Genomic DNA, 17,041 nt, shown 5'->3' on the forward strand with positions numbered 1-17,041 from the left:
GATTAAACACTGAATTGAACCAAAGCATCTTTCTGAACACCTGGAAGAAACACTAATAGTAACGGACATGTAACAGTTTCAGTCGTTTCAACCAAGTTCGTGTCATATGAACTTATAAATTAGGCTTTTGGAAAACGATTTTAATTTGTTGTTCACTCACCAAATCTCACAAGCGATTTCTCAAAGCCTTGAACAGTTTAAAACCAACAAACAATATCTAACCAACCACATCACTGAATCTATTAGAGAAACATTGAATTCAATTGTATTTGTAAGAAAGGTATCTTCATAAAGCCAAAAGTATAAAACCAAATTCATTTGTTAAATTAAGTCAGATAGAATGAACATTAGCAGTTTTGCCTTAATACAATGTCAAACTTAATTACTATATTCCATGCACTCTGCAACACAACAAAAACAAACAAGTATTACAGTGGGTTTGAATACATATAATTCAATTCAATTCATTCAACTCATCCAACTGATTAAGGTTTTTCATGCAATTCAGTAATTAAACATTGGTAGTTTCCTCATGCATGTCGAGATGAGGTTAAGGAATGACTTGAGAGTCTGCAAGACTATTCAGGGTTACAAAATAAATAATGATAAGATTGTTACCATCTCAACCAATACAAACAATGTAACATAAATTTAACAACAGAACGTATACAATGGGGTGTTGCCAAAATTTCCCACTACAGGCTTTTTTCCGAATAGAAGGTTTACAAGAGGACATTTTTAGGACTGAATCTTTTAGGACTGTAGCTTTAAATTTAGAATAACTGAAGCTGGTCATGAGACCTGTACTGAAGTCCATGGGCTGTATGGTTTCAATACTGGAGATGAAAAGATGATTTAGATTGTTTTACTAAAAAGGTGCTGCTAAGATATTTATCATTTGAGACAATGGCAGTATTCCAAGTATAACATGAGTAGATCCTAAATCTCCTAAAATGGTGTTGAAAGTTGCAGGAGTGTAAACATGTGTTATAAATTATCTATTTACATCAAAGATGAAAAGGATTTGAAATCAAGGAATGGTAAAATTAACATTTTTACTTACAAAGTTAATGCATTCATGTTACCATGGACAAAGAGAGCAGAGGTAGTCATTTTGTGATCAGGTTTCCCTACAAATCTGGAATATCACACACTGACATGAGTTTTGTCTGGTCAGATGGAAAAGTTGCTTAACTTTCCTAGCTACCACAGCTGATGCAGATGGGAAATGTTCTCTGCAGTCTTCTAAAGATTCTGAGGGGTTTGTTCTGGCATGGCCAGGACAAATAACAATCAGAACAGGCTTTACTACTGTTGTTAAATGAAAGAAACTTTCCAACAATTGAGGAAAGTGCTTGGAGACTAGATTATGACTTGGTAATATGGGGATACTTGATCCCACAGAAAGCAAGGGGCAACTGTAGTCTTTTGCTGCAACAGCCTGTATTTCTTTGGAGAAGCGATAAACACAAAAAAGTGAAATGTTCCTCTCTGTTGTTTAAAGTACAAGTTACCCAGAAAAAGAAAATAGTAATGTCAATTTTATTTGAAGTTACTAAATATTACAGCCCAGAAACAGGAAGTTTGTCCAAAATATTTTGCCCATCGTTTTCTCCATGTGAACCATCAAGCTAATCCCACTCTCCTTGCTGCCCATCTCTTAATATTTCTTTCAGTCACATGCGCATAGATTGCTTTTAAAAATAATTTATGCACTTGGATTCACTAATGGTTTTCAGTAGAGAATTCCACATTCTAATCATTGCCTCTACAGAAGTTTTTCTAATCTTGCCTCTATGTTGGATTATTTTAGAATTGTGTCCTGTTTATTGTCATCTTGACAATCAGTGGAAAACAATCTAATGCTACATACTTCTTGATAGTACATAAATTCTTTCTTTTTTAATTTTAATCAGGTCATCATTTATTCTTCCCAGTGTTTCTTTCACTGCATCTCCCCATCTTATTTTGGTTACCCTTTCCCCCCCCCTCCAAGTGTTTCAAGTGCTCATATTTAAAATAAAACTACTGAGTGGAGTTGACTAAAACACTATTTTCTGATTATAGACAACTTATACTTTAAATTACAGAGTGGAACATTCTCCTTTTAGTATATCGCAATCTCTACAGAATTGCGGCCCTTATAGCAAAATACACAGCTGCTCCACTTTTCAATGGGGTCCCCAATCCCCATTTCACTGAACAGTAAATTATAGTCTTCCTACACTTTCCTCACCCTACAAAGAGTTTCTTAAATCAGTCACCAGCAACAAGGCTTGTTCTGATCATTCTTCTGCCACCAGTGCTTCCATAAATAAAATCTCCCGAATCCTTAGAAAACCAGAAGACATACTTCCCTTACTAGAGATTGCCTATGTCCTTTTCCTCTGCTGATGACATAGGCCTTTTGTCTTTGCCAATTTCAGAACAGGGAGATTATAATTAAAAGCAATAAAAATATATTACACCTACAAATGAAAATTGTGACATCATTTTTATTTAAAGTTATAAATCCGGGATCATGGTTGTCAGGAGTTAAAATACTGTTGTAGCCCATCATGCGTAACAAAAAAGTACTAAACCATAAATGCAGCAATCCACTCAACAGCAAAGCTCCCAAATATAATGGTAATCATCAAGCAGAGGCAAACTGCTCGGCTTCACCATGTTTCCAGGATGGAAGACTGTTGCATACTGAAGGATATTTTCTACCTGGTGAAGAAACCAGTAGTCACACAAACAATAGGTCTCGTTTGCAAGCAGCTTTGAAGCAAAAGCTTTAGGAGACACAAGTTGATGAAAAGAGAAAATGTCAACACTACATGTGGCCCACCATTCACTACCATAATGATCAGTGGCTACTGCAACTTGACAACAGACATCAACACTGAAAATTATAAAACACAACTACACCTGATAACAAATTCATGTGTGTCAATTATTCTGATAATAACCCACATTCTGTATGGTTTGAACTAGTCAAGTGCCAACGCTAGACTGCACTCTCTAATTTCTTTGTCTTTTTATATGTCCTTTATGATAGCAATAAACATAGAGGTTTACCACATATACCAGAACAGCTGCCTGTTAGTCGGTTTCCATTTTTTGTTCAGCTCTAAATATTTTCTGCAGACTCCAGGGATCCATCACAATTGCAGTAAATAGTTTCCTTTTACAAATACCATTATTAAACTCCTAGGTTAACTGGGGACAATAACAAACAGGGAATATTTTTGGGTGTGAAAACAAAAATGTTTGATAAAGTTGCTAAAGTCTTTTGATGATATAACAAACAGAGTTGATAAAGGGGAACCAGTAGATGTTGTGTATTGGATTTATAGAACACAATTGATAAGATGACATATAATAAATTACTGTACAAGCTAGGAGCTCACAATGTTGGGGATAATGTGTTGGCAATGAACTGAGGATTGGCTAACACGCACAAGACAGAGTCGAGACTAATGTGTCTCTTTTTGGGTTGGAAAGATGTAACTAGAAGAGTGCTACAAGCATTAGTACCAGGGCCCCAATTAACTACTATCTATATCAATGCCTTAGAGGAGGGAATTTTGGAGGAATTTGTTGATGATGTAAAAACAGGTGGGAAAGCATGTTGTGATGAAGACTATAGGTAGGTTAATGAGCAGGTGAAAACTTAGCAGATGGCGTATAATGCAGGAAAGTGCAAGATCATGCCACCTTTGTAGGGAGAATCAAAAGGCAGACTAGCACTAAAATGGAGAGAAGCTTCAAAAAGGTGCAGCACAGAGAGATCTGGATATTCTTGTGCATGAAACTTGCACGTGCAACAAAGGATTAAGTCGTCACACAGAATTTTGGCCTTTATTGCTAACGGGGCTGGAGTTTAAAAGTAGCTTAGACTTGTTACAATCATACAGGATGTTGGTGAGGCCAACATCTATGTCAAGTTTTGGTCTCCATATTTAAGAAAGGATGTGTTGGCATAGCAGGCAGTTCAAGAGAAATTCATTAGGCTGATTCCTGGGATGAATAAGTTGACATATCGAGAATGGCCACTCAGGTTAGGCCTTTATTCATTACATTTTAGAAAACATATAACATTCTGAGGGGACCTAACAGGTTGGATGTTGAGAGGATGTTTTCATTATTGACGAAACTTCAAACTAGGGGACATAGATTCAGAGGAGAAAGTGAGGACTGCAGATGCTGGAGATCAGAGCTGAAAATGTGTTGCTGGAAAAGAGCAGCAGGTCAGGCAGCATCCAAGGAACAGGAGAATCGACGTTTCGGGCATCAGCCCTTTTCCAGCAACACATTTTCGACATAGATTCAGAATAGGGGTTATTTATTTAAAACTGATATATGAAGGAATTCCTTCTGAGAGGGTAGTGAATGTCTGGAACACAAAGTTTTCAAAGAGAAAGGAGATAATTTTTTTTGGAATAGCAAAGTGAGGGCTGAGAAGCAGGCACGAAAGACAAGTTGAGTTCTGGAACAGATCAGTCACGATCTTATAGAGCAGCAGGGCAGACTTGAGGGGCTGACAATATTTCCCTGCCCACTTCAATTACCCCATAAAGGGAGCTTGAGCCTTGCAATGCAATCTTACGTCACCTTTTCTCATCTAGCAACTTGTTTTTCTAGCTCAGCGCACTAGCACTGCACCTAACATTACTGTCATAAACATTCTGTACCACAGTATCTCTTTAAATATAACAAACAAAGAAAAGTGAAATTTTCTTAAATTGAAGATAGAACACAGTAGAGATGATTTCATATATATTCTTATTTATTTTAGCATTGGTCCTACTTCAATGGTTAAACCATTATTGCAGCAATCTTGTTGTGACAAGACAATCTTACCGAGTCAATACAGATCACTTTATTTCAGTTTCAATGAACAAAAATCTACTAGTTGCTTCAGTGTCAGGGTGTTAGATCCAAAGGAAAAATACTCTCAACTCTTTATGGAGGCTTGATTTACAACCCAAAAAGCGGGAGTTTAATAAAGATATAAAGCAGAAACTAATGTGGTCTTTCAAACTTCTTTGAATCTGCATATAGATTACATTTGCAAAAAGGCAAGTTGAGGTGGTATACAAATTAAACTGTAGCATCCAACTTACAAGAAATTAGTGTGAAAAGCCAGTAATGAAGAAAACATATCAAACTAAATAGAAAGAAAAGTCAAACTATGTGCTGAAAACTCACCCCTGCATTCCCTAATGACAATCCAAACGTTACCATGTTAATGCAAAAGTCCAAAGACATAAATACTCCAAAGTAGCAAACAAATAATCATTGGAAAGTTAATTTTATTATAGACACTTCACAAAGTAAAGTACTTTGATTAATATTGAGGTATCTCACTTTAAAGTTAACTTTCAAGTTAAGATAATTTTATTTTCTGTGCAAAAAGATGTTACTATATTTCAGTAGGTTAAGAAAACGTATCAGTACAATTAGATAACATGATACACATTTTTCCTTCAATACATTGACAAGTTAAATTTGAAGATATTAATTCAAGATAAGCATTGCACTCATCCATCAGATGAACTATTAACAGTTCAGAGTTTTCTCAGCATGTTAACAGATGTCAGAGCAATGGAAAACACAATCCCCTCTTCAAACAGCACGTTAACGTTAAAAATGGATTGGACTAGATTGTATTAATAATGCAGTATTTAAAGCTGAAGTTTCCGGATAGCTTGACAATTTATTTATCCTTCATTGATTTGTCAACAGCATTCCTGACTTCAAGCAATGCTCATTTAACAGAAAAATTCAATAAATTTACAATATGCATCCAAATATAAAATAGAAATAAGTAAACGTTCGTAAAAAGTTACAACTAATTTCTGAAAAGGCTAATGGATCTTTAGCCCAAAATGGCCAGAATTCAAAGGGTGGAGGAGAAGTTACATTTGAACAATCTAATGAGATCCAATCTGAAGCACTGTACTCAATTCTGGACACTGCCTTAGAATTAAAGCTGGCATACTCTGGAGTAACATACTCTTCACACAAAGACTACTGGAAATTTAGAACTTGCTATCTGAAAAAGCTGTTGAGGCAATGCCAAAACTCAAGATTTGGTGTTACTGAGCCAAGGAAGCTAGAACAAATTAAAAGTTTTATCAAACATAATCCAAATATTGGGACAAGTTGAACAGACTTACTGAATTATTTCTGTTTATACATTGTTATTGCTCCATGCGAAATCCTGACAGGATGGTACAATTTTAAAATTATTTGTTAACTCTTTACTTTCATTCTGAGCATAGGTTCCAACCTCTCTCTCAAATTTAACCTCTTCCTCTACAGTCACTGGTCATTGCTGCAATGAGCTGTAAATAGTTTTAGTTATTTTCAATCATGGAAAGACACCCACATCCAAATACAAGGATAATTAAATACAGTTCACAGGGAGAATATTTAACGATTCATCCATATCTTTGTTAACTGAAACTCAGCTATTCTACTATTCTCTTGGCCAGTCTCCCATTTTGTACTCAAACTTCAGCTCTTTCAAGACACTGCTGCTTGTATCCAAACCATTCACATGTCACCTCTGTAACTTGACTCCTGATCTGGCATAACCTAAAATTTAAAATTTTCATTTTTCTAGCTCTAAATCATGAAAACTTTGCACTCATCAAATTCTGACCACTTGTATATTCCCAATTCCCATCTGGCGATCATGCTTTCAGTAGTTTGCATCCCTGGTTACAGAATTCCATAAATAAACCCATCTGTCTTTTCTTCTCAATTTAAGGTGGTCCCTAAAATCAACTTTTTCAAAAGCTCAGGTCATCTTTTTAAATGTTTAGATTAGAGTGGTGCTAGAAAAGCACAGCAGATCAGGCAGCATCCAAGGAGCAGAAAAATCGACGTTTCGCGCAAAAGCCCTTCATCAGGAAGGGCTTTTGCCTGAAATGTCAATTTTCCTGCTCCTCGGATGCTGCCTGACATGCTGTGCTTTTCCAGTACCACTCTAATCTAAACTCTGGTTTCCAGCATCTGCAGTCCTCACTTTTGCCCATCTATTTAAATGGGAGACAGTGAGGTCTGCAGTTGGTGGAGATCAGAGTTGAGAGTGTGTTGCTGGAAAAGCACAGCAGGTCAGGCGGCATCTCATTCCTGATGAAGGGTTCCTGCTGCTTGGATACTGCCTGACCTGTTGTGCTTTTCCAGCAACACACTCTCAACACTCATCGATTTAAATACCTCCTTGCGATTTGGGATCAAACTTTTAATACTCCTGTTGTTTCCTCAGTAATGTTAAAAGGTGTTCATAGAAGTTTGTTATGAAAGAGTCACATCGAATGATTACAAGTTACTGGCTAACATGCCATAGTCTTGATAGGAAATCTATTTTTGCAAGTCATAAGATCTCACAAAACAACTGTCACATAAGCATGCTTTATTTAAATAAGGATAATTGTCAAAATTATCATCCTTTATCAATTGCTAACCAAACTGGTCTTTTTCCATACTTGTAAGAGGAGCTTAATAATTACCTCACTGCTTTGTTGCAAATTATTTATTAGGCTTTCTTTCTCATAAACAGCAATGCAAGATAATTATAATTTCCACTAATTTTCGTCGAATAAGTATTTCATCTGCATAGCCTACAATGATTTAACTCCAGCCATCAGAAGGGCTGTTAAATCAAATACATTCATAATTTGTGTTCAAGTGCACAATGCTTACTGCAAGGTTCCATTCTGAAATGCCATTTTTAGGACAGTCACAAATCATTTTTTATTTTGTAGAAAACAATGAGGCTTAGAGTCCTATTGCACGATACAGACCCAAGATGTACTAGCATTTGTTAGTATGGTGTACGCAGAGTCATAGAGTCGTACAGCATGGAAACAGACCCCTCAGTCCAACCAGTCGATGCCGAACATAATCCCAAACTAAACTCATCCCACCTGCCTGCTCCTGGCCGATATCCCTCCAAACTTTTCTTATTCATGTACTTATCCAAATGTCTTTTAAATGTTGTAATTGTTCCCACACCCTCCATTTCCACAGGAGTTCATGCCACACGCGAACCAACCTCTGTAAGAAATTCGCCCCTTATGTCTCTAAATCTCTCTCCTCTCACCTTAAAAATGTGCCCCCAAGTCTTGAAATCCCACGTCTGAGGGAAAATCTAACTACTATTAGCTCTGTCTATATATATTATTGTATAAACTTCAATAAAATCACCTTTCAATCTCCTACGCTCCAATGAGAAAGGTCCCAGACTATCGAGCCTTTCTTTATAACTCAAACTTTCCATACCTGGCAACATCCTGGTAAATTTCTTCTGAACCCTCTCCAGCTTAATAATGTAATTCCTATAACTGGACAACCAAAACTGGACACAGCATTCCAGAAGAGAACTCATCAACGTCTTGTACAACTTCAACAGGACTTCCCAATCCTATACTTAAAAATGAAGGCAAGTGTGCCAAATGCCTTTTTAACCTTTACTTGTTGCAAATGTCAAAGAGTTATATACCTGCATCCCTAAGTACCTCTGTTCTGCAACATTACACAAGGCCCTATCATCATTTAACATCAGTGTATAGTCAATGCAGTATTCAAGGGCTAGATTATACATTAATGGCAGGCTCCCCACACCCAGTGTAAATATCAGGAGCAAGCATACCGCCACCTAGCAAGCTTACCCTGCTTTATTTTTTCTGGTGATAGACCTCTTAATTAGTATGAGAAACTGCTATCCATCTGCAAGAGGAAGCCCACCTGGTAGAAATGCAAGCCAGAGGCTGGCACCGCCAGAAGGCAGTTCTGCAGGTGGACCTGAACATTCAGGTAAATCTAGGATCTTTCTGGAGCCAAGCTGACAGAACCATGTGAGGGTGAGGGGCATATTGGACACAGTAGACAGTCATATATAAAGTGGTTGGGAGAGACAAAACTTTTGGGAAGAGACTCCTAAATCACTGCATGCCATCTCTAATTATGCCAACAGCTATTTGGATTAAAACTGAACTACACACACAGAGCATCGGCCTCTCCTGTCACACAAGTGGAGACATAATGAGTCTAATTGGACATTATTTACCCACTCATTGGCTTCAATTTTGCCATGGTCAGGTGACCCACACAACACCTCCCCAGCATTCTAATTAGTGTGTCCACCCACTTGTATTCTCAGCTACAGATGGCCTGTGAAATTCAACACAAGTCATTGGTGATGTTAACATGAACCAAACTGAGTCACTAATGTAAACAAAACAGATTAAAGATTAAGCTTTTGACCATAGTTTGAATATATGAACATTTAAAAGACAAAACATTATTTCAATATTTTCTATACAGATATATTGTACTTTTTTCATCTCTTTTTGGTAAATTACCAAGACACTTTAAGCTGAAACAGATGAACCCAGAATATAACGTAAATGCTGACTGCAATATGCAAACTGAAACTGGTTTCTCAAAGCAGGTACCTGACAGTTTTACTTCCAACTTCCGAACTTGGTCATTTCGCCGTAGCAGCTGAGACAACAGATCCTCTCGCGTACAGCTACTGTCCGAGGCCTTGGAAAAGGAGAGAAAAAGACTTAATTTTTAAAAAAGTAAATGACTACAGCTTATGTGGTTCATATTTCTCCTACTTAAACTCAATGCTACTATGTCTTGCAGATAGCCTTAAGTTACCTTAACCAAAACCAGAAGCTTGTTCACTCCCTATGGAGTGATCTAAAACCTAAAATGCTTTATCTAAACCCTTTTGAGCCTCTATTACATTTTTTAAAATACAATGACTATAAGATACAACATGTGTTACTTCACATCAATTTACCAAATGTCAACATTACTTACTTGAACTTTAGTATGCCAAACACATCACAACATATGGTTTGCCATGCAGCAATTGATGGTTCCACTGTTGATGGAGTCAGCCACTGAATTCAGAATGTTTCCTGAATCACCTCACTGACTAATTAAGCATTATCACAGTTGTATTGTATTGTAAATTTAAAACCTCTCAAGCTCACGCATTGCCAATTATTACAATTACGGAGTAAAGTCTCGAGTCAAAACCCACAAATATTTTCTACGTGAACCATCAATAATGCTCAACAAATCAAGGTACAATCTCCTACTATTTTCATAGTGAAAACAGATAGTTATCTTAAGGATCACTGACATTTCCCAAAGTACTGGCTGACTTGTTTTCATATCTGGACCTACAGACAGAGATAAAGAAAACCACAGTCAAATTAAACTATACACTTACATACAATAGTAGAATATGCCTCACATTTGAAGCTGCACAAGTGTTGTTCAATACTCGCAACTCACCACACGATAAGGAAGCCACAGAGAGGTGGGTAAGTCTACATTCCTCATTTTTGAGCTACACCGTATTCACTGAAAAATCCTGAATTCAACGGTTGGACCATCAATTGCTGGTATGAGAATGAGTGTTGCTTTCTAAATCATTTATATATCATCAAACCATAATTCAGCAAGAAAGAATCAATCACACTTCTGCCAGATAGGAGTAATATATAGATTAGACAGAGACTTCTAAACTTAATTGAAGAAAAGTAATAAAAACTTAGCTTGTTCAATACATTCTGGGTGCCTCTAAATGATTGTACATTAGACCAGTAGGATCACTCAAATGCTACAAAAGCAGGGCCAGACTCCGTCCAATAAGCTCTTGAAATTTGTTTGGGTAACTCACTGTTTACTAGGTGATATCTGAAGAACTTGCTTTTGTTTAGCTGGTGTTTTTTGCGTGAAACTACTACATGGCTTCCAATCATGATTGAAATGTGAATTTTTTCAAGATGGAGCAATGTAACAATAGCCAAATGTCTTCAGTCATTTTCCAAATAGATCTGTTAAAATGAGTGACTGAAAGACATAGGGTGCTTTGGTGTGATAAGGGAGATTACAGGTTGGCTGGGTGAGTCAAAGGTCTATTAAATATTTAAATGTTATGGGAGTGTCAATTGAGAACACAAGCAAAAATGTCAAAGTACAGAAGCTGGTGCTTGAAAATTTCTCACTTCTTTTCCAAATATATCAATTCTGATAAAATATAATCAATCAATTTACTCGAAGAAATTTGCTTTACTGAAATAGCCTGGAGCACACATTCAGAAACAGAATATTTCAGATAAAAAAAACTGTCATCACCCCTTGAGGGTATATACAGAATGCTTGGTTTGCAAAATCCTTTTAAAGTTGCTTTCCTGCCTCTGCTACGAATATACTAGTCTTGACTGCTGATAATTTGAAACTTCAAACCTATTTTCAAAAAACTGCCCATTGGTTTAACTAATGGTGACCGGATCATCACAAGTTTGGCATGCATTTAGCATAAAGTGAAAAACAGAGATGAAACCAACTTGAGAGCTTGATACAATCGAAAGTAAAAGAGGACAAAATATATACTTATCGATACTTTCAGTTTTGTACTGCATTACTGTCATGTTGGTTGCAATCATAACCTCTATTTTATATTTCAAATAAACTATATTTGGTTTTAAAAAGAGCAAATTCAATAAAGATTGAATGAATGTTAGTTTCTAATTTCCTCACAAGCGTTTTTTGTAAAAATAATGTAAGATGGGCACCAATAAATTCAACAGAAAGTTCAAACAATTTATTTTAACAGAGAGAGTGGTGACAATGTGGAATTCACGCACACAGTTGAGGCAAATAGCCAGATGCACTTAAAAGGAGGCTAGATAAACACACAAGGGAAGAAAATAACGGAACGAAATGTTGATGAGGTAGAATGAAGAGGGCACGCAGGGCCTCGTGTACAGCAGAAAAACTGACATGGGCATCAAATGCCTCGTAGTGTCCACCTTTGCCCTGTACAGGACAATGTTGGAGAGATTATCTGGGGAATGGGGGGTTTAGGGTAAACTCCTATGTGGAACTCCAGGGAAATTGTGGGGAGAGAGGGGGAGGGGGTGGGAGGTCATTTAGAGACAGTGTCTGCGCTCCCATCAGTCCAGGACTGTTCTCGGCAGCACTTCCAATCATTGTGAACAAAAGCACGATGACACAGTGGTTAGCACTGCTGCCTCACAGCGCCAGAGACCCGGGTTCAATTCCCGCCTCAGGCGACTGTCTGTGTGGAGTTTGCACGTTCTCCCCGTGTCTGCGTGGGTTTCCTCCGGGTGCTCCGGTTTCCTCCCACAGTCCAAAGATGTGCAGGTCAGGTGAATTGGCCATGCTAAATTGCCCGTAGTGTTAGGTAATGGGTAGATGTAGGGATATGGGTGGGTTGCGCTTCGGCGGAGCGTTGTGGACTTGTTGGGCCGAAGGGCCTGTTTCCACACTGTGAGTAATCTAATCTAATCTAAACACGCAATCAATGTTGGACACACGTCTTTGGTGCAATATTTCTGTTGGGACCTCGACATCTCCACCCAATAATCCGATTTTTGGATATTCAGTATTCGGATAATTGAGCTTCCTCTGTATATGGACTTCAATAAAGGGTTCGACAAGGTTCTTCATGGTAGACTGGTCAGTAAGGTTTGATCACATGGAATACAGGGAGAATGAGCCATTTGATACAGAACTGGCTCAAAGGCAGTGGTGGAGAGTTGCTTTTCAGACTGACTGTCTGTGACCAGTTACAGTTAGAGTCATATTACTGGATTACTGCTGTATTAGAGCTGCATTACTGGATCCAATGATCAATGCTGGATCTACTGCTTTTTGTCATTTATATAAATGATTTGGATGTGAATATAGGAGGTATGGTTAGTAAGTTTGCAGATGACACCAAGGTTGGAGGTGTAGTGGACAGCAAAGGTTACATCAGAGTACAACAGGATCTTGATCAGATGGGCCAATGGGCTGAGGATTGGCAGATGAAGTACAATTTAGATAAATGTGAGATGCTGCATTTCGGAAAGGCAAATCAGGGCAGGACTTATACACTTAATATTAATGTCCTGGGTAGTGCTGCTGAAAAAAAGAGATCTGGAAAGTGGACTCACAGGTAGACAGTGACAGTGGTATGCTTGCATTTATTGGCAGTGCATTGAGAATGCTAGTTAGAGCATTTTTGGAAGACTATGTGCAATTCTGGTCTCGTTGCTATAGAAAGGATGTTGTGAATCTTGAAAGGGGTCAAAAAAGATTTACAAGGATGTTGCCAGGGTTGGAGAGTTTGAAATACAGGGAGAGACTGAATAGGCTGCAGTTACTTTTCCTGGAGCATTAGAGGTCGAGGGGTGACCTTACAGAGATTTATAAAATCATGAGGGGCATGAACAGGGTGAATAGACAAGGTCTTTTCCCCGGGGTGGGTGAGTCCAAAATTAGAAAGCATAGGCTTAAAGTGAGGGGGGAAAGATTTAAAAGTGAGCTAACAGGCAACCTTTTTCACACAGAGGGTGGTGAATGACCCATCAGAGGAAGAGGTGGAGGCTGGTATAATTGCAACATTTAAAAGACATCTGGATGGGTATAGGAATAGGAACGGTTTAGAGGGATATGGGCCAAATGCTGGCAAATGGGACTAGATTCATTTCGGATATCTGGCCAACATGGACAAGTTGGATCCAGTAATACAGCTCTATGACTCTAACTGTAACTATTGATTCAGCCTAATGAAATTACAGTATATCCACAAAGCCCCTTCCAACATCTCAATTTTAGACATGCAAAATATATTGAATTATAGAAATCACCATACATACGATATCATCTCCAGAGTCAGCTCCTATTGATGTAATGGAGTCTCTGCTGACCGATCTTGGAATCCGTCCCATACCAGGACGTGAGGTGTTGCCTGCCTCTTCAGCAATCTTCTTTTTTAATTTTGCAAACATGGTTCTAGACTTATATCTTTGAAAGCAGCTCCAAACCACCAAGAGATTTAAGTTTTTCTAAAGTCTCAAAGATGAACTTGGAAGAAAGAGAGTGGCTGTGCTTTAGAAAACAACGCACTCTGTTTGACTCTTAGCTGCTCCTTAACAAAACTCACTTTTCTTGCTTACTGGAAAAACATCCATTGTATCACCTGTCAGGAAAAACAAAGTACACTAGATCAAGAAAATAACATTCCTACTGTTTCTCAAGTGCAACAACAATATGACAGAAATAATATTGAAAAAAGAACTTTCTTTCATTACTCTGCGAGCTTGGTTTTCATAACTGTGAAGTCCACTGAAATTCTTCTGTAAAACCACATCTCTTTACTTTCTGCCCCAAATGCTACTTTAGAAGACCTGGAAGCTGACATGAAAGCATGTAACCTCTAAGAAAGGGAAATGGGAAGAAAATTAAGTAAACATTTCAGAATTGTTCCATCTGACACCAGTTCAAACACAAAAGCTGGTGCTGGGTGTTTGCATGTGAGCTCAGTGCCAATACTAACAGGTGAATTGGCCATGCTAAATTGCCCGTAGTGTTAGGTAAGGGGTAGATGTAGGGGTATGGGTGGGTTACGCTTCGGCGGGGCGGTGTGGACTTGTTGGGCCGAAGGGCCTGTTTCCACACTGTAAGTAATCTAATCTAATCTAATCTAGGAAAGTAGCATTTTACCTTGCACTTAAACTAGTCTTTTCTTTGGTCCAGTGTAAGTTTAATGATACAATACCAGTTTTGATGTTGGAATCTCACATTCTATTTCCCCAAGGGCTGGTGCTAAATCCCATTCTCCAAGAATTCTGACAACATCATGTTTTGCCAGTGAGCAAGACTGTTTGGATGTGCTCTTTCACTTGCCTTCCCTTAAGGGAACCATTTTGATCAGAATATTATTAAAATTTTCTTTAGTGAAATAAAATATGACTCAGGAGGAAGCAAACAAATAGATTAGAGATAGTTTAGGTGAGTAAATTCCAAATGTATTAGTCAGGTTTTACAAAATTCTCAAGATTCAGAAATAGTGTCTTTGGGTAATCCATTATTTAAGGCATAGGAAGGAAAAGCTAACACCTAGCTAGATCATTTATGGGAAATTTACTTGGATAAATTATGAAACAGACAGAATGAGTCTTTGAAATATAACAGACATTACTTGAGAAACCTAGCTGATCTGACAGCATCTGAAGAAAGCGGAGTCTGGTGACATTTAATCAGAATGGTTATGATTCTATTCTAAAAATTATTGAACTCGAAATATTAACTATTTTTCCCATCAATGCTGCCAGACCTGCTGAGTTTTGTCAGCAATTTTTGGTTATGTTTCAAATCTCCAGCATCAGCAGTTCTTTGTTTTAGTTTAGAATGAGTTCTTGAATCAAATCAGAGCATAAAATAATTGAACGTTTGAGGAAGTCACCGTCCAATGTTTGATCAGTCCCACACAAAACATAAGCTAAATCAGAAGACGCACGACTAGAGGAAAAATCTTTCAGTTCTTAACATAACTGGGAACACAAAACTGATACTACTTCGATAAATGGGATTTTTTGATCAGTCGCGAATTGAGTAATTTTTCTAACGTAATGACAACACAAAATTGCAATGTATTATGCGCAGATTGTTTGAAGTTTCCCATCAGCTGAAAGAGTGTCATTTCCAGTTTCCAAACAGCAGAATCTGCCTCAGACAGCAGCTGACAGCTCCTTGAGTGACAGTTAATCAGACCACTCAGAAAGCGCGCCCACCCCTGTCGCGACTTTGTTGGACGAAAGCCTGAACAACCAACCAATCAGCAGCAGGTCAACAAGACAGGCCCAGCGGCAGGTTGTAGTTGATGAAAGGAGGACGAACGGCCTAGTATCCGCCGATAGGGCCAACTTGGGTCAGCACTCTTACGGGTCAACAAGCAATCAACCACCGCTCAGAGCTTCTGCTCGCCCGGATCTATTAAACGGCAGGTCACCTCTGAAAAGTTCGACACGAAACGGCCCATATAGTAGCAACCAAAAACTCCGGAAAGCGAAGATACGCGAACAGCCATTCAGGCTCCGTATACGTAGGCAGTTTCTCATGACGACCAGGTAGGTACCTGAGTGTGCGTTAGCAGCGAAGTTCTGTACGATGCCGCTCCATCCTGTTGTCGGCCTTTTCTCACCTCCACTCAGCCGATGTGGCCGCAACGTCATCAGGTTCCCAGGGGACTTCCTTTAGACCAATCAGATCGAACGTTAGTTCGGCGACCGGCGGCGTTCTACCCGTTCGCTGATGTAATCGGACTTCTCATTGGCCGGTGGCCAAGCCCACCAAAACAATGCTGTCAGCTGTGAGGCTGGCCGCAGCGACGCCAACAACTGTACGAACGTGGTCAAGAGTAGACCAGGAGACTGTACTGCTCCAAGAGTCTCGGAGGACTCGAGTCGAACATCAACAGGCCCCAGACTTAATTTAACCATTAAATCTTCTTGTCATTACTACAAGGGAGTCGAGTAGTATGGTGTTGCCTGACCTGTTCTGCTTTTCCAAGCACCACACCTTTTGACTCCGATCTCCAGCATATGCAGACCTCACTTTCTCCTAGTTGATTACTACAAAGGACATGAATGAAAAATTACAAGTTTTTTTTTAAGGAACTGCAACACCACACGAAATAGAAAACTGAACTTGCACGTGAGATAAGACAAAGAGGCTGCTACCCCATTCAGTGTGTTACGGGATGTGTGGTATTGATGGACTGAATGGCCTGCTTCCATACTGTCACAATTATATGATTGTCTTCTGCAAACTGGCATTCAAAACAGTGATGTTGTAACATTTCAAGAGGTGTTTTCACAGCAATCAAATGGAAAAGTAAAGTTTTCCAATCAAATTATCTTTCTTTCAACACTTCCCATAAATCTTTAACAAGTTATCCTGTTACGTAGGCCTTTGGCTATGATCAGCGATGTGAGAAACAGAACTCACTCATAAATCGGCCTGAGACAAAGCCTCGGAAACAAGAACAATTTATTACAGCCTTGCAAGTACAGGACGCTTCTTCAATCAAGCAGAAATACACGCAAAAACAGAGCATGTTAGCTTTCTTATTCAGTTTACAAGTTGCGGAATCACACCTCCCTTTTCCCAGCCTATCATAAGCCAACTACCTCACTTGTGTTTTTTCTCTCGTTATTTTCTTATG

At 38.6% G+C, this 17,041-nt stretch overlaps 1 protein-coding gene across 4 annotated transcripts in view; it reads right to left on the reverse strand.

Annotated features, from left to right (window-relative positions):
• The window catches only part of golga1 (golgin A1), a 57,045-nt gene extending 40,939 nt beyond the window's left edge, over positions 1-16,106 (reverse strand). The window contains exons 1-4 of one of the 4 annotated variants that reach the window (XM_072565822.1): positions 15,953-16,106; positions 14,127-14,251; positions 13,683-14,014; positions 9,456-9,546 (exon numbers count right to left, since the gene is read on the reverse strand). In XM_072565822.1, the coding sequence (XP_072421923.1) occupies positions 9,456-9,546; positions 13,683-13,823 (232 nt within the window). In that variant the 5' untranslated portion in view covers positions 13,824-14,014; positions 14,127-14,251; positions 15,953-16,106. Of the gene's footprint in view, positions 1-9,455; positions 9,547-13,682; positions 14,015-14,126; positions 14,252-15,952 lie in introns of those variants that run through there. The other 3 variants (XM_072565821.1, XM_072565823.1, XM_072565824.1) reach the window with 3 other exon arrangements.
• Positions 16,107-17,041: the final 935 nt, after the last annotated feature.

Source organism: Chiloscyllium punctatum, chromosome 49 (assembly GCF_047496795.1).
Source record: "Chiloscyllium punctatum isolate Juve2018m chromosome 49, sChiPun1.3, whole genome shotgun sequence".
NCBI classification, from domain to species: Eukaryota; Metazoa; Chordata; class Chondrichthyes; order Orectolobiformes; family Hemiscylliidae; genus Chiloscyllium; species Chiloscyllium punctatum.